Source organism: Macaca nemestrina, chromosome 6 (assembly GCF_043159975.1).
Source record: "Macaca nemestrina isolate mMacNem1 chromosome 6, mMacNem.hap1, whole genome shotgun sequence".
In the NCBI taxonomy this organism is placed as follows: domain Eukaryota; kingdom Metazoa; phylum Chordata; class Mammalia; order Primates; family Cercopithecidae; genus Macaca; species Macaca nemestrina.
The window spans coordinates 11,868,612-11,894,637 of NC_092130.1; the positions used below are offsets into that span (position 1 = coordinate 11,868,612).

Genomic DNA, 26,026 nt, shown 5'->3' on the forward strand with positions numbered 1-26,026 from the left:
GGCTGAGATGGGAGGACCACTTGAGCCCAGGAATTCAAGGCCAGCCTGTGCAAAATAGTGAGACCATGTCTCTAAAAATAATAATAATAAATAAAAATACATATTTCAAAGCTGTGTAGATATCAAGAATACAGATTCAGAAGATTTTTTATAATAGCTAACAACGCAGAAATTGGTAGGTTTCCAAATATTATTAAACAGATAGATTGTGCATAGTTGTGTGTTCTCAAGTGGTTAATATTATATGCTAATTTAAAAGCTGCACTACATAACAGTTATTTTTAAATTATACAGGGATACTTTGGAGCAGTTGGTGCACTTCTTGGGCTGCCAAATTTCAGCTAAAGCATCAGGTCTCTCTCTCTGCTAATAAATGTCGTCCAAGAGGAACTAAAACCAGAGGCATTATTACTGCATTGTTTGTCACTGGGAACCAAAGGATAGAAGAGTAGCATAAGCTGCTGAATGTTGCCATATTAAAGGAGAGAACTTGGTAACGTGAAGTATTTCTCATTGAAATGCTTTCCCTTTTGTATATAGCCAGTGTTAAATCCTTAAATGCAATACAGCCTCTGATTATTGAGCTTCCTCTTAAAAAGATTTTTAAATTTTATGTAGCCAACATTGCAGTACTGTATGCTCAAACACAAATCTTAAAGTCTCGGAAATGTTTAGCTTATGAAAATAATCGACTCTGAATATTTGTTACAAGTCTGTTTTATGTTTTGATTACTAGTGAGCAGAAAATAACATACCCTGTATCCAAAATTATTGAAATGGCAATCAAAGATGATCATTTTTATGTGATTTTAGAAATGTTAAGGCAATACTACTAATTATTGTAGGTTTTTTTTTTTTTTAACATATCACCCAAAGCATGTATGTGATCTTTCCCCATAAGTATCTTTTCTCAAATGCCGTAATTAACTGAAATACTATTATTAAATTTTCATGAGAATTCTGAAATGAATCCTGGGAAATGCACATTTGGTGATGTTGCACTTTCTGTATTTTACAGGAATTAGTCAGTACACGTTGAAATGTTTAACATTTTAAGATTGGAAGCTTAATTACTGGAAGTCGGTCTAATGAAGTCCTGGGACTATTGTAATGGAATATGATTTGAGTTCACTGTGCTCTTTTTTGTTTGTTTGTTTTGATCATATGTACATTAGGAGCTTTTATTTTAAAACAACCACAGTAACATTAATAATAGAAAAATCATTTGGAAATATTCACAATCTAGTCACTGAAAAATGGGAAAACCTCTACCATGCCTTATTATCACCCTTTGCCGTTTGAGGAGCCAGAAATAGAGGTGCAGTTAGAGAAAGGTCACCTTTTCCAACAAAACTCACTCCATAGCCATGTGGATTTTTATCCAAAGGCTCAACCACCAGAGGGAATGGTGAGAACTGATAACTAAAATACTGTTACTGGCAAGGGTTTGAAATGTGTAAGAACCTAGGAGGGAAAGGAAAATTGAGCAACATAGGAAAAGGGGAAGAGAGGCTGTCACCAAGGTCCAATCTCCATTTATAAAAATAGTGCAAAACCAGGAGTTGATTATAGAAGCGCCCATGATCCATGGCAGGAATAAATCTCTTCACCTCCTCTAACTCTATGAAAACTCTAGAGTTGGAGCAAGTCTTCCATTTGCTTCTTATCCCCTTAAAATAATGCCTTCCACTCCCCCACAGCCCCCATCAAAGGAACCCCCGCAAGAGGCCACCATGCTCTGATCTCACTCTTTCCTATTCCCCTTGCCTGAATCTGGAGTGTGGTTGAGCCCTCTACCCTCATCCTTAAGATTTAGGAAGTTCTTTCCCCAGCTGTCTAACTTGGAAAGGTAGATGAGTCTGAATTTTGAAGTTCCAAATGCAAATTCCACTCAGCAGACGCAGTGTTACTTATGTACATAGGAATAGTGGGATGAGTTTTAATAGATTCTATCCAAAAGGGTTTTTTTCCTCTTACTTCCTCTATGTGGGAAGATGTGTCTTGGGCAACTTTATCAGTATCAATGGAAAAATGATAGGCACTACAGTGAAATGGCAGGATGCCAATATGAGATCTTTCAGGAATAATAAATACAGTTTGTTTGTATAAAATAAACTAGCTCAAATAAGAAAGTTTTTCAAGGACACTGATAGTGTTCATTTGTAAGAGGTAGTTCTAGAACCACACTGTCCAGTACAGCAGCTACTACCCATATGTAGCTGTTGAGCATTTGAAATGTGGTTAGTCTGAATTGAAATGTGCTCTTTTTTTTTTTTTTTTTTTTTTTTTTTTTTTTTTGAGAGGGAGTCTCGCTCTGTCGCCCAGGCTGGGATGCAGTGGCCGGATCTCAGCTCACTGCAAGCTCCGCCTCCCGGGTTTACGCCATTCTCCTGCCTCAGCCTCCCGAGTAGCTGGGACTACAGGCGCCCGCCACCTCGCCCGGCTAGTTATTTTTTGTATTTTTTAGTTGAGATGGGGTTTCACCTTGTTAGCCAGGATGGTCTCGATCTCCTGACCTCGTGATCCGCCCGTCTCGGCCTCCCAAAGTGCTGGGATTACAGGCTTGAGCCACTGTGCCCGGCCGAAATGTGCTCTTAAGTGTAAAATATACACTGGTTTTTGAAGACTAGGGACAATAAAAGGTTAAATATCTCCTAATTTTTTGTATTGATTACATGTTGAAATGTTAACATTGGAAATGTTGGGTTAAAGAAAAATATGCAATTAAAATGAATCTTAGCTGGGCATGGTGGCTCACACCTGTAATCCCAGCACTTTGAGAGGCCAAGATGGGTGGGTCATCTGAGGTCAGGAGTTCGAGACCAGCCTGGCCAGCATGGCAAAACCCTGTTTCTACTAAAAATACAAAAATTAGCCAGGCGTGGTGGTGTACACCTGTAGTCCCAGCTACTCGGAAGGCTGAGGCAGAAGAATCGCTTGAACCCAGGAGGCGGAGGCTGCAGTGAGCTGAGATTGTGCCACTGCACTCCAGCCTGGGCAACAGAGTGAGATTCTTATCTCAAAAAAAAAAAAAAAAAATCATCTGTTTCCAGTTTTTTTTAATGTGCTTACTAGAAAAGATAAAATCACACATGGTTCACGTTTTATTTCTACTAAGACAGCACCGTTAAGAACATAGAGCTTTGAGGCATTGTGGTATTAGAACCAAATCTATTTACCACAGTAAGCTTACAGGGAGTTACTTGAGATCTTAATAAAAAATTATAATCTTTGTCAGCCTTCATTATGATTTTGTGTTCTTATTATTCCAGTAATTCTAGACTACATATGGGAAAAGCTAAGAGCCACAGTGGTGAGATGGTTGCTCACTTTACGTGCACTTTAGCAGGTAATTTCAGTTTGAAAGGACAAAATATATGAATCATAGTTCCACATTAACCAAAGTACAGTGATGAAATAACTTAGACTCTGACCATTCTATTTTTCCTTCAAGATTGCCCTAAATCTATAGATGCTAATACAGTATTTGCCACAGGTATAAAACTTGTAGTTACTATCATTCAATTAAGATTCTTACCTGTACAGATACACAAATCAGAAACTTTTAAAATAAATTGAACTAATGGAATTTTGGCTCAAATATTTAGTCACTACAATGGAAGCATTAAAGCAAAGAATACGAAGTCATTGTAGGGTTTTAAAATGGCTACTGACTGACATGAATTCAAAGTTTCAGTCTAAATTCTAAAAACTTACCTTTACATGCTTTTCCTCCTAAATAACCACTCTTATAATTCATACATTCATGTCTTTAGGTGAAGAAAACTGAATTTGAAACACTTGAGGCTGGGTGCAGTGGCTCATGCCTATAATCAAATGTAAGAACTTGAGTGTAAAATTCGAAAACTACATGGGGAAATGTCTTTATCATGCATCTCTGAGTCTACTGAAAACTCTGTTAAGTAAAACTGTGGTTTGTAAAAAAAAAAAAAAAAAAAAAAAAACCCGTAGTGGTACTTACCTTGTGTAATGTAAACAGTTTTTTAAGCTCTTTAAACAAAGTACATCTAGATTTACTGGTAATGTATAGAAGTCAGTTTTATCCCCAAGTATCTCTGCTTCCTAAACCATTGATTAGCAAGAGACTCAAACAACTTCACTAAACTATTGGACCTCCAGTGTTAACTTGCCAATATAAAAATCTGAAAAACTTTGTAATCACTGTCAAAAATACAAAAGAGAGAATAAATTCCCAGGTAAAAGGATTTACAAATTTTGGAGCTATTATGCTTTTGTTTACTAAACATTGATCCTTGTAGTAATTCTGCAGTATTGCCTCAGACTCCCATAAAGTTTCAAAACAGCTCATCTATTAGATTCCTGTAACATTTATTTGGGATAAACGTGGTTTTGTTGCTGTTATTCATAATAGAATAAAATATTTAGCTTTGATGGTTCAGATGTAATAAAAAGAAATAACTAAGTTTGGGTCTGAGATAAATGTGGTAAGGCAAGAACGCAGAGATGCTGTAATGATGCGTGAGTTTTAGAGCATTACTGAGGACCTGAAAACTTGCTGCCAAGGACACTTTGAAGGTTTTGTTGACTGGAAGAAATGGCTCTGGAATCCCACTCCTAACTCTTTTCTTGAATATTTGAAAAGAATTAGATAAGGGCCATGGGGACCCAGGTCACCCCACCTCTTCTATTCAGTTTGGCTACAACATTGGAGTCATCAGTGCTCCTGAGACAATCATACAGGACTTTCTCAATTACACTTTGAAAGAGAGGTTAGAAGACTCTCCCTCTGAGGTGTTGCTCGTTCCCCCCTGGCCCTTGTCTGTGGCCATCTTCGCCAATGGTGATATGATTGACTCCTTTCTGTTGCACTCTTTGTCAACCACTTTGGCAGGTGCAATTCAATGCTTATCATCAATTTGTTGGCTATCAATGGTTGCCTTACGGGATTCTGCAACAAAGCTGAGTTGGTTGAAATGCTGATCCTGGGCCACTTGGTTACTGGCTTGTAATGTGGACTCTGCACAGGTTTTGTGCCCATGTACATTGGAGAGATCTCGCCTACTGCCTTTTGGGGTACCTTTAGTGCTCTCACCCAGCTGGGCATCATTGTTGGTATTCTGGAGATCCAGATCTTTGGTCTGGAGATCATCTTGGGGTCTGAAGAGCTATGCCCAGTGATACTGGGCTTTACCATCCTTCCAGCTGTCCTATAAAGTGTAGCCCTTCCATTTTGCCCTGAAAGTCATAAGTTTTTGCTCATTAACAGAAAGCGAGAGTACTAATGAGATCCTTCGGCAATTGTAGGGGACTCAGGATGTGTCCCAGGACATCCAGGAGATAAGAGTGCTAGGATGGTACAAGAAAAGCAACACACTGGCGCTCTTTAGAATACCCAGCTACCAACAACCCACTGTCTTTTCCATCATGTTCCAGCTCTCTCAGTAGCTCTCTGGAATCAATGTTGTCTTCTGTTTCTCAATGAGAATCTTCAAGGATTTGCAGGTGTTGAGAAGCCAATCTAGAGATTAGTGCAGGAGTGGTTAGTATCTTCTTGACTGTAGTCTCTGTTTCTGGTTGAAAGGGCAGGAAGGACTTTACATATGACAGGTCTTGGAGGGATGGCGTTTTGTTCTGTCCTCATGATTGTTTGTTATTAAAGGATGAGTATGGTGGGATGAACTTTGTAGTGGGGCTGTCTTGGTCTTTGTGGCCTTCTCTGGAGTTGGACCAGGCCCCATTCTCTGGTATACTGTGGCCACACTCTTCAGTTTGCAATAGCAATGGCTGGTTGCTCCAACTGGACCTCCAATTTTCTAGTTGGATTGTTCTTCCTGAACAATTATTATCTAGTTTAAGTGTGTTGTTGCTTTAGGGTCATGGCATGCTTATGTATGTCTATTACCATCTGACCATGGTACTATGCCAAGTTCTCTTAGGAGACCTGAATCTTTCCAGTAGATCACATTTGAGATAGTATGAGTCCACTGGGCACAGTTCCCAACAGTCCAAACATACGTACTTCACTGAAGCAGATCTAATGATTCCATTGACTTCATTTCTAAAATCGGACTTTGAGGGGCCAATTTCTAAGGATTAAAAAGAAACTTTAATGCATTGTAGACCTCTGTACCCAGAAAATCTTTGTAACTTTTGGGCTTAATTTTCCTTCTTAAAAAATCTGGTAACTTTTTCAAATGCAAGGAGCACTGTCAGTTTGCTGTGAGGCTAGGCAAAGAACACAGGATATAGAATCTCCCATCACCACCACCCTGCCCCTGCGAGAAGATTGCCTTTTAATTAGAGACTTTTAAAACTAGTGCTTTTTAAGTTCTACGCTCATCTTTTCCAAAGACTAAGTCTATTAGTAAACTTGCCATGTAATTTGACATGGCAGTTCCTTGCTCAACTACCCTAAATAAGTTGGAAATTAGGTGGTATCTTAGTTTGGGTAAAGTCAGTGCTATTGCCTGTAATGCACTTGGTAATTGAAAGCCCTTCAAGTGGTTCAGATTATTTGCCAAATATTAGACTCTATAAAAACTTCTGAGATTTTTTTTTTTCTTTTTACCTTTGAGTGTACATGTGATTGCTATAATGTAAATGCCAGTTCCTGAAAGATCGTGTCTGTAAAAAGCAGAATGATGTAGCACAAAGTGAAAAGGTTTCCTCTTGCTCCAGCAGTATGCCCGCCTTCGAAGAGTAGTCCGTTACATACTGCCTTGATTTTTAGGGTTGTGTTTTTGGATGAAAAGCTTAACTGGATAGTAATTTCCATATGTTCTTTATAACCACTCTGTATATTATAAGCAAAATTTTTTCATATTTCATTGTATCTTTTTCTGTTGAGCACTTTATTCATTTCAGTCTATTGCATTTGAGAATGTAGTTTAGAAATTCTTTCACTTTTTAAAGCCATGTGAAAACGGATAGAGGATAATGAAAATGAGTGTACATTATTTTGAATTTAACTGTTTTGTGGTGTGTGTAAACAAAACATTAGAAATATATTGTCTTTTTGTAATAATACTCTGACCTCACTTAAAGTGATCTGCCATGAAGTATCAATGATCAAGTTTATGTTTATTCTGATACCTAAGGAATTCAGCCAACTTTGTTTCAATCATCAGATAATCTCAGAAAATAATGTTTTACTTATATTACTGCCTCTTGTCAATATTTAAGAGAATAATTGTCTTCTGGTTTCTACTGAGCCTAGTAATAATCACTGAAGACCTAAAAAAGTGAGTAATTCTTTCCTTCTGTTAAGAGTATTTGGATAGCCCCTTCACGATAATGGTGGTGTGAAAATGAATCATCCCAGCTTTCCTGACGTATCTAAATTTTGAATAATTAATTTCCACTTCCAAACAGTCCAAATGTTTTCTTAAAGCAGTCACTACTATTTGCATTAGTCCTGTATATCCAGTGAATGTGAGGTCATATTTGGTATTGTATTAGAAGTAGTGTTGGTCACTGGTCTTGCCTCTTTGAACATTATTTGGTTTGTTATGATGGAAAATGAGTCAGTTTTCAGGGTCCTGAGAAAGTTGCTTCATTCATGGCCGTGTTTGGGATAACTAAATTAATTTTTTTTCAGGTAGTTGGTATCATGTTTTGGAGTTAATATTTAGTGCTTATATAATTTTAAGTTATTACATAATTTTTATTGTTATATGTTTTATAGGTACTAGGTATTGGATTCTCACCAAACCAGTAGAATGGCGTTCTCTTAATATGTCATTGCCTGTAATGGCCAGGTAGATATACCTTAAAGTAATATGAAAGGTTTTTTATGTAAATTAAAATGTTTGTACTTTTAAATCTGTAAAGGTGATCTGGAATTTTTACTATGTTAACTTCAGAATTATATGGGCATTATGACTTTTTCATTGTACAAAAAAAAAATTATTCATAAATGTTGGAATACAGATGTTCCTTGACTTATGATAGGGTTATGTTCCAGTAGACCCATTGTAAATTGAAAATACTGTTAGTTGAAAATACATTTAATACGCCTAACCTACTGAATATCCCAGCTTAGCCTAGCCTACCTTAAATGTGTTCAGAACACTTAATGTTGGCCTGTAGCTGGGCAAAATCATCTAATACAAAACCTATTTTATAATGAAAGATTTAATATCTCAAATAAGAGTATTATACCACATATCGTTAGCCCAGGATAATATCAAAAGATGAAATTTGAAGTACAGTTTTTACTGAATATGTATTGCTTTTGCCCCATTATAAAGTTGAAAAACCATAAGTCAAACCATTGTTAAGTCGGACTGTTTGTGTTACATATATTTGGGATTTTTTAGTGACCCTTTTAAAAAAGCTGTTTCTTATTTCTGATCATTGTGAGTGGGGATAGATATGGGAAGAACCACGTCTCTACTAAAAATAAAAAAAATACCCCAGCTTGTTGGCACACACCTGTAGTCCCAGCTACTCGGGAGGCTGAGGCAGGAGAATCACTTGAATCGGGAGGCAGAGGGCAGATCATGCCGCTGTACTCCAGCCTGGGCAACAGAGTAAGACTCTGTCTCAAACATGAATGAATGAATGAATGAATGAAGAATGAATGAATGAATGAATGAACGAACGAACGAACGATTAGCTGATACTGGGATTTCAGGTACCACAGTTCCTGCTGAAAGATATGTTTGGGGTAAATCAATTTTTTTCCTTGTAGAATTTCAGTGTTTTTGCTGCAACTGCCACTCATTTTGCGTTTAAAAGAACAAACGAGGAATGTATTTTTCAAAGGAGTGAATGAGGTTAAAATCAAGATTTTGAATGGTATATATATGCAACTAATTCAATTGTAGGATATTATTAAATTTTGTATTTCTAAACATCTTTCTTTCATACATCGCAGTGCTTACAGTTCCAATAGCTTTCCAAGAAAACATTTCCATGTTTGCATAATTTGTAAAGTATATATAAATAATGTAAAATAATTTGGGATTATCTCAACTTTATATTGTATGTCTGAATTTCATCGATGTCATACCTGGCTCAGTCAATAGTCGTCACAGGTATTAAGCCATTTTGGAATTTGCCACCTTTTTCTGTGGAACCTGTTTTAGTTTAGTTTACAGCATTTAGAAATAGAAGGTAACTTTATAGAAGTAACACCAATATCCTAGTCTGCTTGTCCCGAATACAATTAATAGTATTAGGATGTAAGTGATATTAAGATGGTTTTTATTATTTTTTTGTACACTGTACTTTTACTTTTTATTTAAACTACAGCTAAAAGCTGACTTTTTAACTAAAATTGAATGGCATTTATCTTAATGACCAGTTATTGACCAAATCGTACTCAGAAGATGTTATTATGTCCCAGTCTAAGGAATCCTTTAATTTGGGGATTAATTTGACTTCCACATGCCATTTCAGTGTAAATTGCCTTATTCTGTCTATTACATTATTCTTGTCAAGTCTAAGCTTTATCATGTCTGAATTCTTTTAACACTGAATCTGTGATGTAAAAATGTATGATGTGCTACAAATTTTATTCATAATAAACTAAGTTATAGCCTGTTGTAATCTGTAAAACATTTCTTGTAAATTACCTAATTTATTTTTTCATTCATGTACAGTTTCTTATGTAAATTTGAAAAATGTTTGCCATGGCACATTCTGTAAACATTCCCGTATTCTTTTCCTTAATGCTTATTTGCATGAAGGTAACTTGGGTTTTGCTTGTTTGTGTTGGATAACCATTAAGCCAACTTCAGTATCTCTGCCTTTTTTCTTGTAGTTTAACCGTTTCTAATTTTGTTCATATTCTAAATAGATGTTAGAATCATACTTTTTATTTTCTACTTAATAAATTATCTAAGTTGTTTACTATGTGTCCCTTTATTATTTACCTTACATATTCCCACATTTTCACTTCGATTAAATGCACAGTTGTGGTTAATTCCATGAGAGCAAGAACTTTGTAAAGTCTTGTTCACCTCTAGATTCCCAGTGGCACAGAGAAGGCATTGATGAAATTTAAGACTTGCATTTATTAAGATGTGAAAACTTTCCCCCGACGAGACCATGTTATCCCGCATCAGAAAGGAATGTTGTTGGCTTTTTGGTTTGGGGTTTGTTTGTTTGTTTGTTTTTTGAGATAGTCTCTTTGTTGACTGAGCTGGTGTGTAGTGGTGCAGTCATAGCTCACTACAGCCTCAGCCTCCCAACTAACTGAGACTACAGGCATGCACCACCATGCCTGGCTAGGGTTTTGTTTGTTGGTTAGGTGTTTATTTCGTTTTGTGTGTGTGTGGGGGGGGTGTGTGTGTGTGTGTGTGTGTAAATGGGGTTTCGCCATGTTGCCCAGGCTGTTCTCAAACTCCTGGGCTCGAGTGATCCACCACCTTGGCATCCCAAAGTGCTGGGATTTCAGGCTTTGTGGAGTATGTGAGATGTTTTGATACAGGTGTGCATGTGAAATAAGCACATCATGGAGAATGGGGTATCCGTCCGGCCTGTTAAGTTTGTTTAAAAAAATCATCTTAATACGTGAGGCACTAAGTCGGAAACTTGATGGCTGTGTTTTCAAATTGTATGATTGTCATGGCTCTGGGCATAGTTTTCAGATCATAGTGTCTTTTCTTGGAGTGTATAGGAATGGTTGAAAACATGAACATGACTACCATGTGACCTGTGAAGTACATATCCTTTATTAAAAAAAACTAGCAAGAACTAGGATGAAAAAAATCTAAGATCTGGACTAAAGGAGAATATGATGCAGTATGGATGAGATTTGAAATGTAGTTTAGCTACTCAAATGTAGAAGTACTGCTTCCACAAGCACTTAGAAATAAGCTCCTAAAGAGCAAACATTCAAGGCTACACACTTAAGTCTTTAATTTAAATAAACTTTCCAAGGAGGGAAAAGTCTGTACTGAAGTCAATACACAGTGCTATATAAATTTTAAAAGTGGCCAGGAGCAGTAGCTCACACTTATAATTCCAGCACTTTGGGGAACCGAGGCAGGTGGATCACTTGAGGCCAGGAATTCGAGACCAACCTGGCCAATGTGGCAAAACCTCATATTTACTAAAATTACAAAAGTTAGTTGGGTGTGGTGGTGCACACCTGTAGTTCCAGCTACTCGGGAGGCTGAGGCATGAGAACTGCTTGAACCTGAGAGGTGGAGGTTGCAGTGAGCCAAGATCGCACCACTGCTCTCCAACCTGGGCGACAGAGCGAGACTCTTGTCTCAAAAAAAAAAATAACCTTTGAAAGCAGGATGTCTACTTTCTATGATATAGTCCTTAATGAGTGTGTTGTGTATTGAACAAACCTTATTATTTCTGCATCTAGAATCTATTGATCATTTTCTATGGCAATACTTTATAAGTTCCCATTTTAAGATAATGCGTCTGGTTTTGGTGGGTGGAGTTTAGGATTTGACTTTTTCCCTAAGTAAACCTGAAAAACCTGACTAGCTCCCGAAACTTTACATCCTTTTCATAGAAAATTGGTACTTTTGGATAGTTTTTAATGTTACCCAGAGGTTAGCAATATCCCAAAAGTGCAGTTGACCACATGTTTAGGTAAGTAAGTGCTCATCCCCAGCCAGGGCTTTAAACATAATCTTCAGTTTCTGGGAACAGTAGCAAAAATTACCAAAACTATGAAGGCACATTCTTTTTGATTTAAGCCCATTTTGCTCATTTTCTTCTAGCAAGAGTTTGGAGTCCAGCTACCCCAGATTTCTTGGAAAACAAAAAACACAAAACGTTAAATACCACTAAAAGAATTCAAGCACCTGGCCGGGCGTGGTGGCTGATGCCTGTAATCCCAACACTTTGGGAGGCCAAGGTGGGTGGATCACGAGGTCAGGAGATGGAGACCATCCTGGCTAACACAGTGAAACCCCATCTCTACTAAAAATACAAAAAATTGAGCTGGGCGTCGTGGCGGGCGCCTGTAGTCCCAGCTACTGGGGAGGCTGAGGCGGGAGAATGGTGTGAACCCGGGAGGCGGAGCTTGCAGTGAGCTGAGATTGCGCCACTGCACTCCAGCCTGGGTGGGTGACAGGGCGAGACTCCATCTCAAAAAAAACCCAAGCACCTGAACTTGAAAAAAGTAACTTGGCCCTCCGTATCTGAGTTCCACATCAATGGATTCAGCCAACTGTGGATTGAAAATATTTGAAAGAAAACATAATACAACAGTAAAAGTAATATATGGGAGCTTGGTGAGAACGTGTGAACACAAAGAGGGGAATGACAGAAACTGGGGCCTACTTGAGGGTGGAAGCTGGGAAGAGGGAGAGAATCAGAAAAATACCTATTGGGTACTAGGCCTAGTAGCTGGGTGATGAAATAGTCTGTACAGTAAACCCCTGTGACATGAGTTAATCTGTATAACCTGCACATGTACCCTGGAATCTAAAATTAAAAGTTTAATGCAAATAAAAAATACAGTATAACAACTATTTGCAATGTATTAGGTATTATACATAAGGATAATTTAAAGTATATGGGAGTTCCCTAGCAAGCAGACTCAGAAGAAAAAAAAAAGCATGTAGGAGGATGTGTAGGTTATATGCAAATATGCCACTTTATATAACAGACTTGAGCATTCATGAATTTTGGTATCTGCAGAAGTTCCTGGAACCAATCTTCCATGGATAGAGAGACAATTGCTTGTTACATAGCAGCTTTTTTAGTTGTCTCATTTTAACAGTTTGAATAAAATATTCTGACACCTTGTGTTTTTAGATTTCCTAAAGCACCTTTGCAGGTTTTTGGGACAACCGTTTATTCAGAAATGATTCAGTGAATTTGTAATTAATCTTGCTGATTTTGGTTTAGTTTTGGGTTTGGACCTATTTATAATCAATTTTATTGAGGTATGACTTATACAATAATAGTCTAACTGTACATTTAAATAAGTTTGATAAATGTGTACATCCATGTAACCACCACTCCAAGGTATTTGCATCATTCCAAAAAGTTCCCTTGGCCTCCATCCTAGTCAGTCCCCTCCAATCCCCATCCCTAAGCACCCACTGATTCGCTCTAGATAACATTTGTCTTTTCTAGAGTTTGTATGTAGATATGTAGACTACATAAAAAGTCTTACGTAGACTAAAGTTTGTCTTTTCTGGAGTTTTTATGTAAATGGACCAATACAGTAGATACTCCCAATCTCTCTTTCTCTCCAGCCCTAGACTTCATAGAGCTACTGTCTACTTTCTGTTCATATAGATATAGATTTGCTGTGGTATGTACTCTTGTGTCTGCTTCCTCAGCATAATGGTTTTGAGGTTAATCCATATTGTATCAGTACTGCATTCCTTTTGCTCATTAATAGTCCTTTGGGGCCGGGCGCGGTGGCTCATGCCTGTAATCCCAGCACTTTGGGAGGCCGAGGCGGGCGGATCACAAGGTCAGGAGATCGAGACCACGGTGAAACCCCGTCTCTACTAAAAATACAAAAAACTAGCCGGGCGCGGTTGTGGGCACCTGTAGTCCCAGCTACTCGGGAGGCTGAGCCAGGAGAATGGCGGGAACCCGGGAGGCGGAGCTTGCAGTGAGCTGAGATTGCGCCACTGCACTCCAGCCTGGGCGACAGAGCGAGACTCCGTCTCAAAAAAAAAAAAAAGAAAAAAAAAATAGTCCTTTGGATGAATGACTACAATTTGTTTATCCATTTGCTTGTATATTTCCATACAAGTCTTTGGGTGGACCTGTGTTTTTATCTGGGATAAATAGTGAAATTGCTGTATTGTATGGTAACTCTGTAAGAAACTCGAAAACAGTTTCCAAGAGGTTCCATTTTACATTCCCTCCAGCAGTGTCTGAGAGTTCCACTTGCTCTGTATCCATGAGTATTGTCCATCTTTTAAATTGTGGCCATTCTTACTTGTGTGACATACTGTCTGTTTGTGGTTTTAATTTGTGTCTCCTTGATTACTGATGACATTGAGCATCTTTTCAGATCCTTATTGGCCTTTCATATATATCTTTTATAAAGGGAAAATCTTTTGCCCATTTTTCATTGAGTTGTCTTGTTACTGACTTGTAAGAGTTCTTCATATATTCTAGTTAGAAGTCCTTCGTTGGATATATATTTGAATAGTTTCTCCAAATTTATGGCTTATCTGTTTATTTTCTTAATACTATTTTGAGGAACAGAGCTTCATCTTGTTGAAGTCCAGCTTCTTATGCTTATCCTTTTTGTGTCCTAAGAAATCTTTGCCTAATCAAGATCATGGATATTTTCTCCTGTTTTATTCTAGACAATTTGTAGTTTTAATTTTTATCTTTCAGCCTATAATCAGTCAATCTTTGTGTATGGTATGAGGTAGGGTTCAGGGGTTTTTTTGCATATGGATTTACAGTTGTTTTAGTATCATTTGTTGAAAGTATCCCTTCTTTTTGGTTGTGTGGGTCCAGGAGCTGGAGGAAGACAGGGAGGAAATTTGTGGGTGTGGTGGATATATTCAGTATTTTCACTGTGATACTTTCACATGGGTGGGTACAAATAGCAGAACTCATCAAATTGCCTTTTTTTTTTTTCTTTTTCTCTGTGACCCAGGCTGGAGTGCAATCTCAGCTCACTGCAATCTCCGCCTCCCAGGTTCAAGCAATTCTTGTGCCTCAGCCTCCCAAGTAGCTGGGATTACAGGTACCCGCCACCAAGCCTGGCTCATTTTTGTATTTTTAGTAGATACAGGATTTTACCATGTTGGTCAGGCTGTCTCGAACTCTCGAAATCAGGTCATCCGCCCACCTCAGCCTCCCAAAGTGTTGGGATTATAGGCATGAGCCACTGCGCCCAGCCCAAATTGTCTTTTAAATATGTGTGGTGTATTGTGCATTGATTATAACTCAATAAAGCTCTTCTAAAAAGATACAAAATAAACATTTATACTTGTGTCAACAAATTCAATTCTCTTTTGACCCTGATTACGAAATTTATGATTTGACCCATTCTGGGCAAGCAAGTCAAACTAAATTATTGACATTCTGTTTTTTCTTGGGTTCATTTCCAATATGCTATTTTGTTTATGTATTTATAGACAAAGTCTCGCTCTGTCACCCAGGATGGAGTGCTGTGGTGCGATCTCAGCTCACTGCTACCTCCACCTCCATGATTCAAAGTGATTCTCCTGCCTCAGCCTCCCGAGCAGCTGGGATTACAGATGTGCATCACCATGCCTGGCTAATTTTTGTTTTTTTTTTTTTTTTTTTTTTTTGAGACAGAGTCTCGCTCTGTCACCCGGGCTGGAGTGCAGTGGCCGGATCTCAGCTCACTGCAAGCTCCGCCTCCCAGGTTTATGCCATTCTCCTGCCTCAGCCTTCCGAGTAGCTGGGACTACAGGCGCCCGCCACCTCGCCTGGCTAGTTTTTTGTATTTTTTTTTTAGTAGAGACGGGGTTTCACCGTGTTAGCCAGGATGGTGTCGATCTCCTGACCTCGTGATCCGCCCGTCTCAGCCTCCCAAAGTGCTGAGATTACAGGCTTGAGCCATCGCGCCCGGCCTAATTTTTGTATTTTTAACAGAGACCTGGTTTTGCCATGTTGGCCAAGCTGGTCTCGAACTCCTGACCTCAAGTGATCTGCCTGCCTTGGCCTTCCAAAGTGCTGGGATTACAGCCGTGAGCCACCGTGCCCGGCTCCATATGCTGCCTTAGTCTAAACTCTTCTCAATGTCGTGAAGAAAAAATGTCCATCCTGAATCTTTTTTTTTTTTGAAACAGGGTCTCACTCTGTCGCCCAGCCTAGAGTGCAGTGGCACGATATGACTCACTGCAGCCTCAAACACCCAGACTCAAGCTGTCCTTCCACCTCAGCCTCCTGAGTATCTGGGATCACAGTTATGCACCACCATACGCAGCTAATTTTTTAAATTTACTTTTTGCAGAAATAGGGTTTACCTATGTGCTCAGGCTGGTCTCAAACTCCTGGGCTCAAGTGATCTGCCCACCTTGTCCTCCCAAAGTGTTGGGATTACAGACATGAGCCATCACGTCCGGCCCTGAATCTTCTTCTTCTTTTTTTTTTTTTTTAAAGAGACTCTCACTATCTTGTCCAGGTTGGCCTCCCAACTCTTGAGCACAAGCGATCCTCGCACCTGTCTTCCAACTAGCTGGGACTACAGGCACGCTCCCCCACACCCAGCTGTCCTGAATCTTAGTCTAAGAGCAAGCTGCAAATTAGAGATGCCCTAGGATTTTTCACATATCAAGAGCCAGTGACCAACCAGGCATGGGAACAGAGAATCCAAGAGTTAGCAGGAATCTCACAGACTACTGAATCAAACTCAAGATTTATTTATAGGGAGGAAAAAAGGTCCAGAGAAGTCAACTAGATTGTCCTAAATCACACAGCAAGTTATTAACAGAACCAAAACTCAACCCTAGGTGTCCTCACCTCCATCCTAGTGCTTTTTTTTAATACCCTGTCTGTGTTGGACAAATGACATGGCACCAGCATGTTATCCAAATAAGTAATTTGGAGCTGGGCACAGAGGCTTACATCTGTAATTCCAGCTTTTGGGGAGACCAAGGCAGGAGGATTGCTCGAGCCCAGGATTTCAAGACCAGCCGGGGCAATATAGTGAGAACTTGTCTACAAAAAATTTTAAAATTAGCTGGTGATGCCTGTCTGAGGTCCCAGCTACTAGGGAGGCTGAGGCTGAGGATCATTTGAACCCAGGAGGCGTATGTTGCAGTGAGCCCAGATTGCACCCCTGTACTCAAGCCTGGGCAACAGAGCGAGACCCTGTCTCTCAGAAATAATAATAAATTTGGTTATAACGAGAAAGAGCAATCAATATAGAAAAAGCAGGACAATTTAAGTAAATGTGGAAAAAATCAGAAAGATGAAAATATTAATGGGGCAAACTTGCCAATTAGAGGAGAATGTGAAATTTGAGTTTAAAAGGAAAACAACTTCTAGGCCAGGCACAGTGGTTCATGCCTATAATCCCAGTGCTTTGGGAGGTCAAAGCAGGAGGGTCACTTCAGGCCAGGAATTCAAGACCTACACAGGCAACATAGCAATACCTTGTCTCAAAAAAAAAAAAAAAAAAAAAAAAAAAAACCACACAAAAAAAATTAGCTAGGTATGGTGGCACATGCCTGTATTCCTAGCTACTGGGGAGGCTGAGGCAGGAACATCGCTTGAACCCAGGAGTTCAAGGTTACAGTGAGGTATGATTGTGCCACTGCACTCTAGCCTGAGTGACAGAGCAAGATCCTATCTCTTAAAAAAAAAACTACCATCTATGCTTTTTATAATATTAACTGAACAGGTTGAAATCAGAGAGTTCAAAAAAAAAGATTAGACAAACACTAACCAAAGGAAAGCTTATGTAGCTATATTATGACAAAAAGAATAGGCGTGGTGGCTCACGCCTGTAATCCCAACACTTTGGGAGGCCAACATGGGAAGATCACTTGAGCCCAGGAGTTCGAGACCAGCCTAGGCAGCGCAGTGAAACTCCATCTCTACAAAAAATACAAACATTAGCCGAGACTGGTGGCACACGCCTGTGGTCCCAGTTACTCGGGAGGCTGAGGTGGAAGGATGGCTTCAGCCTGGGAGATCGAGGCTGCAGTGAGCCATGATTGCGTCACCGCATTCAGCCTGTAACAACGTGAGACCCTATCTCAAAATAAATAAACTTGAAGACAAATCCATCATTAGGAATAGAGTCGTTATATAATTACAAAAAGTTCAATTAACCAAGAAGACAGAACTTTTAAGATACATAGGCAGTTAATAAGATAATCAGAAAATAAAGCTAAAATGGAAAAACCTTTGTGGCAGGAAAATGCTACCACAGTGGGAGATTGCAACACCTCTCAATTCTTGATAGGTCAAGCAAACAAAAAAAATCAACAAGTAGATTTGAACACTCCCGTTTAGACTGCTCTAATGGACATATATTGAATTCTGCATTCACCAATTAGAAGATACCCTCTTAGGCACACACGAAACATTTACCAAAATTAATTACATGCAGGCCATAAAGACTCCATGCATTTCAGAAAATAAGACCACATTCTCTGAGTACATCACAAGTTACATGACAATAACAGATAAATTTTAAGTCTACATATTTGCTGAGAGTAGTGGTTAAAAACAAATATTCTGGGCTGGGCACGGTGGCTCACACCTGTAATCCCCAGCACTTTGGGAGGCCAAGCCAGGCAGATCACTTGAGGTCAGGAGTTTGAGACCAGCCTGGCCAACATGGCGAAACCCTATCTCTACTAAAAATACAAAAATCAGCTGGGCATGGTGGTGCATGTCTGTAATCCCAGCTATTCAGGAGGCTGAGGCACGAGAATCACTTGATCCAGGGTAGAGGATGCAGTGAGCCAGATCACACCACTGCACTCCAGCCTGGATGACAGAGCAAGACCCTGTCTCAAAAAAAAAAAAAAATTCTGGAGCATGAGTTCAAATCCTACTCTGACATAATTACTAGGCATAAAGTCTCAGACAGATTTCTTAACCTGTGCCTTACCACATGCAAAATGAGACTAATAATAGTATCTTCTGATGGTGGTCATTCATGTTCAGCAGGGATTTTAATAAGCCACTTTTTAGCTACATGGTAGGATTGTGCTTGCGGGCTCCCTTGCAGTTGAGAGGGTGGGTTCGTAGGATTAGCTCTGGCCAACTAGTGAGTGAGAGTTGTGTTTGGAAGTGGTGCATGCTACTTTTTGGCTGGAGCACTTAGTCACCTCTTTGAGACCCTCCAGAGCCCTCTTTTCCCACTAACAGAAGCCAGCAGCATTTGAGACAGTGGCTGCTGTGTCAGCCTGGATCCCTAAGTGACAAAAAGTAGCAAAGCTCCTTTTTTGTCACTCCCTCACCACATTAATGAAAGTCTGGAGTAAAAGGAAGAAAACAAACTTTGTTTTTTTACATCACAGATTTAGGGGTTTGTTACCCCAGCATAACCTGGCCTCTTCCAACTGATACACCAGAGATGGAGTGCCACTGAAGAACAGAAACCTAAACTATGTGGTATTGGATTAGAGGCTGGCAGCAGGTGGCAAAGAAGGTGTTATCAGAGGCTAGAAGGATGCTGTTCGTTTAGGAAGAGGTGACCCTGATGCCATGATACCTTGGAAGGTAGGTCATGAACCAATGAATCTGTGGCCTTAAGAGAAGCTGGCAAACATTGTTAATAGCTGGTATTGGCAGCTTTGTTTCCATTTGATGATTTACTCCAAGAAAGAGGTAGGTTCAGGAAAGGAATGGCCGGTTTGCAAGCAAAAATGAAGGGAGAGAGGGATAAGGTGTTATGTAAGGAAGTGATTATAATGATGGACCATGAAATCTCAGCCAGGCGAGGAGGGAAATGAGGACAATGCGAATTAATTGAACAGACGGTGAAAAGATGGTGATTGGTGGATCGAAGTCCTCATGGGTTAAGTGACTGTTGGATTTGGGGTTCGTAGAGGTAGTGAGATGGAAAGATAAGTGGGAAGGAAGGAGGTTTGGGTGGGAGAAGATTAAAATTAAAATCACACGAAGAGGTAAGAAAGACAGTGTTTTCCATCAAAACTACTTCGGGTTCTTCCTCAGTTCTTGTCCAATGTTTCTGGAAGCCTTCCTGTGTGGCCCAGATTTTTAAAAAAACAAAAACAAAAAAAACCCTGCCAAACACACTGGCTGTTACAAGCAGCTAGAATTCTTGCATTGTGTTTGGGGCACCTGAGTTCTCCAGGCAGGGAGCAGAGGCTCGCCTGGAGGCAGTGGGATGGGAAGGATCTAATGAACGGTGGGTCCCAAGCAGTAGACAGGCGGCTTGGTGGTCACCAGGGGATGGAAGAGGCAAACATGAGAAATAAGTGAAAAGTGCAAAGGCAAGATTTAGAGAGAAGTTCATAAAATGCTTTTGCTCAAGAGACCAAAAAACCAACTTCAGTACTGGGCGCCTGTACTTACAATCTATAGAAGGTAAACCCTCAGGGCTCCGGCTCCTGGCCAGCACCTGTGTGTGATGTTTTTAGGCTGGACCAGCACCTGTGTGTGATGTTTTTAGGCTGGACCAGCACCTATGTGTGATGTTTTCCCTGGCAGCCCTCAGGAGGACCCTGGTGCACTGCCGTCTCCGCAGGGAGTTGCGGTCAAGGACTCAGTCCCCTCCCCTGCTCACGTTCTGCGTCTTCGTTTCTGGGTCCCACTATCTGAGGCCTTGGGCAGAGGCCATCAAGAGGGCAAAAGCCTGAAGACGCTGTTCCCCACTAACTCAGTACTTCTCTGCTCCTACCCCTTCCTCCTCACCCTCCTCACCTCTGGGCCCAAGAAACTGCCAGTCTTTTGCTGGGGGCTTCTTCAATAGAGACAATTCTGACTGCGCTGATCAACTTGGCCCTTGCCAGGTGTGCCGTTTCATGGGGGAAATGGAACGGGCAATCGGTGCTTTCTCTATTTCAGTCTCTTGCTTGTACTATCACAGTGACTGCAGACTTAACGCTTGCATTTTGAGCTCCTGGCTTTACTGGCTCCTCCGACGCCCGTCAGCTCAGCTCTCTCCCTCACAAACATCCTCAGCATGCGGTGTGCAGCCCAGTGACCAAAGAGCAGGAGTAGCAAGAACTTTGTTTTCAGGCCCTGACTTCAATCATTCGCCTTGTTGGAATCTCAGGGAGCATCCTCTATTGTCAAAGAGGCCCCAGGTACCAGCAGTCATGGCAGAATTGCTCAGCCGTTGTCTTTCAGTTATTCAAAATACCATCCTAAATCTGCCTTTCCCAGCCGATGACAAAAATGATACAGCATTTTAAATAGTGGGCTTCAGTCCTGGCCCTACCTTAGAATCACGTGGGGAGGTTATGGTTATATAAAAAAAATACCAATGCCAGGCCTTTCCCTAGAGCATCTGATTTTCATGTTGCTGACTTAGACCAGAGATGCAATTCTGCTCCAGAAATCTCAGCTCTCTCACCCTCCAGCTACACTACCTTGACTGACTGACATCACCTTTCTGAGCCTCAGTTTCCTCATCGGTGATACGGGGTGATAACACGTGCCTCCTGGGGTGCTGTGTGTGCGGATTCAGTGAAAGAAGGTGCATGGAAGCACCCTGCATGCAATGTCTTCATCAGAATACTCACCAAGAGCTATAATGTCAGAAGGAGCTTCCTGTGAGTCAACGGGCCTGGAAGGACTCCTGGGAAGTGGTAGATTTTGCATCTTCATAGAGGAATGCTGAGATTGGATGGGTGGACAGGCAAAGGGGACACTCTTAGTCATTGGCAACTGCACTTTTTTTTTTCTTTTTTTCTTTTGAGACAGAGTCTCACTCTGTAGCCCAAGCTAGAGTGCAGTGGTGCGATCGTGGCTCGCTGCAACCTCCGCCTCCCAGGCTTAAGCGATTCTCATGCCTCAGCCTCCTGAGTAGCTGGGACTACAGGCACATGCCACCATGCCCAGCTAATTTTTTGTATTTTAGTAGAGACGGGGTTTTGCCATGTTGCCCAGGGTGGTCTTGAACTCCTGAGGTCAGGCAATCTGCCCGCCTCTCTCTCCCAAAGTGCTGGGAACACAGGCATGAGCCACCATGCCCTGCCTCCTGCACTTTATAAGACTGCACTCTGGCCGGGCGCAGTGGCTCATGCCTGTAATCCCAGCACTTTGGGAGGCCGAGGCGGGCAGATCACCTGAGGTCGGGAGTTCGAGACCAGCCTGACCAACATGGAGAAACGCCGTCTCTGCTAAAAATACAAAATTAGCCGGGCGTGGTGGCACATGCCTGTAATCCCAGCAACTAGGGAGGTTGAGGCAGGAGAATCTCTTGAACATGGGAGGCGGAGGTTGTGGTGAGCCGAGATCATGCCATTGCACTCCAGCTGGGGCAACAAGAGTGAAACTCCGTCTCAAAAAAAAAAAAAAAGACTGCACTCTGGCCTTCCTCTGTCTGTTCCTTATCCTGTGAGGCAAGGAGTCCATAGGGACCAAGTGCCATGCCCCCCAGAAGCCACGTCTCCGACCTTCTGGATTATGCATCAGGCACTCAGAGCTCTGCCTGAACAATGCGAGCCCTATTCCAGTCCTCCTCCCCAGGCCGGTCCCCCGAGAGACCCTGCTCCCAGTTTGCAACTCTAGTTCCAATAAGTGGTTTCAAGAAGGCTGTTTGAAGGGACTGGGGACAGATCTTGGACTGTAGGACTGAGTATCTACAGCAGTGTACATGAGGCCCTTCCAGGGCCAGGAACCAGGAGTGGGAAGAGGAAGGGGAAGCCACGGGCCAGGGTCCTTACGGATGCTCTTGCTCCACGCCATGCAAATGCTAGGTGCAGCTCTGACACCGGTGTTCATTTTGCAGCAGTTCATCAAGTGGAATGTTAGTGTCGGCACTTTCAGGAATGTTTGTTTTGTTATTAATTTAAAAATCATGAGGCTGGGCGCCGTGGCTCATGTCTGTAATCCCAGCAGTTTCGAAGGCTGAGGTGGGTGGATCTCTTGAGGTCAGCAGTTCGTGACCAGCCTGGCCAACATGGTGAAACCCTGTCTTTACTAAAAAAATACAAAAATTAGTTGGGTATGGTGGCGGGTGTTTACTGTAATCCCAGCTACTCGGGAGGCTGAGGCAGGAGAATCACTTGAACCTGGGAGGAGGAGGTTGCAGTGAACTGAGATTGTGCCACTGCACTCCAGCCTGGGTGACAGAGCGAAACTCCTGTCTCAAAAAAAAAAAAAAAGTCATACTTCTAAAGATCAAAGAAATACTGAGCTTTCTGCCTGGGACATAAGTGCTTGATACATGTTAGAGTAGCAGTATCCAGATGCAGTGCTCACCATAGCTCAGATGGGCCAGAACATCTTGCTTAATGCAACGTTGGCAGGGGAAAGTGCTAACTAATGGAACGTGGTTTCTTCCCATTTAAAACTGCCTCTTTTGGATAAAGGTTCATTCCCTCAGGTCTTCTCCTGCCCCATTCTTCCCTTCACCTCAGGAGGTGTCTGAGCGAGGGAGAAGCTGGCAGACATCATGGTGCTGGTGGGTGGGGTGGGAGTTCTGTTCCGCCTGTTCTCTGAGGCTCCCGCCGATGCCGTGGGCACATGGCCCCTCTTGCCTGGCCTTTGAGCACCAGCCTCCACCCTTGCTGCCTCTGCTGTTGAGGTGACTGCCGCTGGGCACTCACTGATGCTTGAGTTGAGTCCTCTCCTGTGGCCCAGGATGGAGCCGCTGACTCTGAAACTCAGTGGCAAGCTCCCCGCAGCTCCCAGCACAGGGCAGTCCCCTCAGAAGACTTGCTAAGTGTGCTCCCCCACTCCAAGGCAACCCCTGGCATTTATGTAAACTTGTATTTATGTATGTATTTATTTATTTTTGAGACAGTGTCTCACTCTGTTGCCCAGGCTGGAGCACAGTGGTGTGATCCCAGCTCACTGCAACCTCCACTTTCCTGGGTTCAAGTGATTCTCCTGCCTTAGCCTCCCAAGTAACTGGGACTACAGGTGCATGCCACCACCCCAAGCTAATTTTTGTTTTTGTAGAGACGGGGTTTCACTATGTTGTCCAGGCTGGTCTTGAACTACTGAACTGAAGCCATCTGAAGCCCACCTCAGCCTCCCTAAGTGCTGGGATTACAAGCCTGAGCCACTGCGCTGGGCCCATTTTAAACTCTTAATTCTCAGCTACCTTATTATTCTCTATTGCCAATAAGAGGGGGAAAAAAAGAAAAAATGAAAAAACAGGCAGAGCGCTTAGTGCCAGGCTGTCGGCAGGTATTTTCACATTAAACATTGGTCTCCTCAGCCAAAACTCACAATCCAGTAAGACAGGCATTTTAGCTGAACATTCTCATCCAACCCTAGGGTTATGCACTGAATTGTGTCCCAGAAAATTCACAAATTGAAGCTCGAATCCCCAGTGTTACTATATTTTGGGATGGGGCCCTAAGGAGGTAATTAAGGTTGAAAGAGGTCCTGAGAGTAGGACCCTAATCCAATAGGATTGGTGTCCTTGTAAACGGGAAGAAAAGAGCTCTCTCTTTCTCGCCGTGTGTGTACAGAGGAAAGGCCACATAAGGACACAGCAAGAAGGAGGCCGATTACAAGCCAGGAAGAGAGTCCTCACCAGAAACTGAATTCTTCAGCACCTTGATACTGGACTTCTAGCCTCCCTCCAGAATAGTGAGAAAATGAGTATCTGTTGTTGAAGCCACGTAACATGTAGTATGTTGTTACAACAGCCTGAGAAGACTAATATACCTAGAGACCCAAATGTAAAGCCTTCTGGGAACCCAAGCTGATAGTCACTGAAGCATTCCTGGCTCTGAGCAGGTTTGTTACCTACGGTCACTGCTACTTCTAGGTTTCTTGGGACCCAGGGCCCACTGGAGTTATAGTCCCATTCTTTTTTGTTGTTGTTGTTTAGACAGTCTCACAGTGGCGTGATCTCGGCTCACTGGAACCTCCGCCTCCCAGATTCAAGCGATTCTCCTGCCTCAGCCTCCCGAGAAGCTGGGATTACAGGTGCCTGCCACCATGCCCAGCTATTTTTCATATTTTTAGTAGAGATGGGGTTTCGTATGTTGACCAGGCTGATCTCGATTCAAGTACCCAGTCAAGGTCTCAAGTGATCCACGCACCTTGGCCTCCCAAAGTGCTGGGATTACAGGCATGAGCCACTGTGCCCGGACTATAGTCCCATTCTTTTCCCTGCCTTCATCCTCTAAAACCAGGTTCCAGCTCCCCTGCTGTATTCCTGTATTTCTCCTGGTACTCACCATGTTATTCCATTGGCTCAGGAATTCATCTGCAATGCAGGGAAATTCTTCAGGAGATTGTTTTGTTGCCATTTTCCTCACAAATAATTCCCACTTTGAGAAGCTTCAGACATGACTGTAAATTTCACTTGGGGCAGGAGGGACAGGGAATGGGAGTGCTCATGCCAAGGAAAGAGGTCGTGTTTCCCCTGCTTCATCCCCCATCCTTGGGGGATAAACCTTTAAGGAGGAATCAAGAGCTCCTTTGTGGAGCCCATCTGGCTCTGAGGAGGAGCTGGGTCCTGGGCCTCAGCTGCTGCAGAGCCCCTCCTTCCCCTAGTGAGCAAACAGTTCCTGTTCCCAGGGAGTCCACCTCAGCCTCAGGGCTTCATCCCAGCAACTAATAAATTAGCCTAGGATTGGAGAGAGGGCCTTTCTTTTCTTTTCTTTCTTTCTTTTTTTTTTTTTTAGACGGAGTCTCGCTCTGTCGCCCGGGCTGGAGTGCGGCGGCGCAATCTTGGCTCACTGCAAAGCTTGCCCTCCTGGGTTCACGCCATTCCCTTGCCTCAGCCTCCCAAGTAGCTGGGACTACAGGCGCCCGCCACTGCGACCGGCTAATTTTTTTGTATTTGAAGCAGAGAGGGCTTTTCAAGGCAACAGAACCAGCATAGACTTCAGTGAAAACGACATAGATTTTGGAGTCAGATTAACAAGGCTGTGATTTTTGGCTGTGAGCCTTTCTGGGGGATCTTAAACCAGGCACTGTCATCTCTGAACTGCAGTGTTCTCATATGCCAGATAGGAAAAGTGATCCTGGCTTTGCAGGGTTGTAATGAAGATTTCCATTGTTTATGGAAATAGACATGTACCTCATTCACTCTCTTCTTCCTGAGTCAGTCTTGCTAATACATCTGAACTGTAATTCCCTTTCTGAATTTTGGGATGGGGTAGGATGGGAGGAATGGTGAAAGAGTGGTAGCCTTTTAAAAAATCTGATTTGGACCAGGCGCCATAGCTCACACCTCTAATCCCATTGTGGGAGTCTGAGGCAGGAGGATTTCTTGAAGCAAGGAGTTCAAGACCAGCCTTGGCAACAAAGCGAGACTGTTCCTACAAAAAAAAAAAAAAATTATTTTAATTAGCCAGGTGTGGTAGGCTGAGGCAGGAAGATCACTTAAGCCCAGGAGTTCAAGGCTGCAGTGAGCCATGATTGTGCCACTGTATTCCAGGCTTGGTGACAGAGCAAGACCTGTCTCAAATAAAATAAAAAGTCTGATTTATCCTTTGTTGTTCAAGAAGTATGCTCTCAGAAAAAGCAGACTAACCATGATTGCTGCCCAAGC

General features: G+C 42.0%; 1 protein-coding gene across 7 annotated transcripts in view; it reads left to right on the forward strand.

Annotated features, from left to right (window-relative positions):
- Positions 1-26,026, forward strand: part of LOC105480834 (pantothenate kinase 3) — a 76,096-nt gene that overhangs the window by 24,409 nt on the left and 25,661 nt on the right. For 4 of the 7 annotated variants that reach the window (XR_011624477.1, XR_986618.2, XR_986617.3 and 1 more), the window contains exons 7-8: positions 295-493; positions 18,891-19,092. Coding sequence is in view for 1 of the 7 variants with exons in the window: in XM_011740013.2 (XP_011738315.2) it covers positions 295-345 (51 nt within the window). In the remaining 6 variants the exon portion in view is untranslated. Of the gene's footprint in view, positions 1-294; positions 9,838-18,890; positions 19,093-20,046; positions 25,952-26,026 lie in introns of those variants that run through there. The other 3 variants (XR_011624479.1, XR_011624476.1, XM_011740013.2) reach the window with 3 other exon arrangements.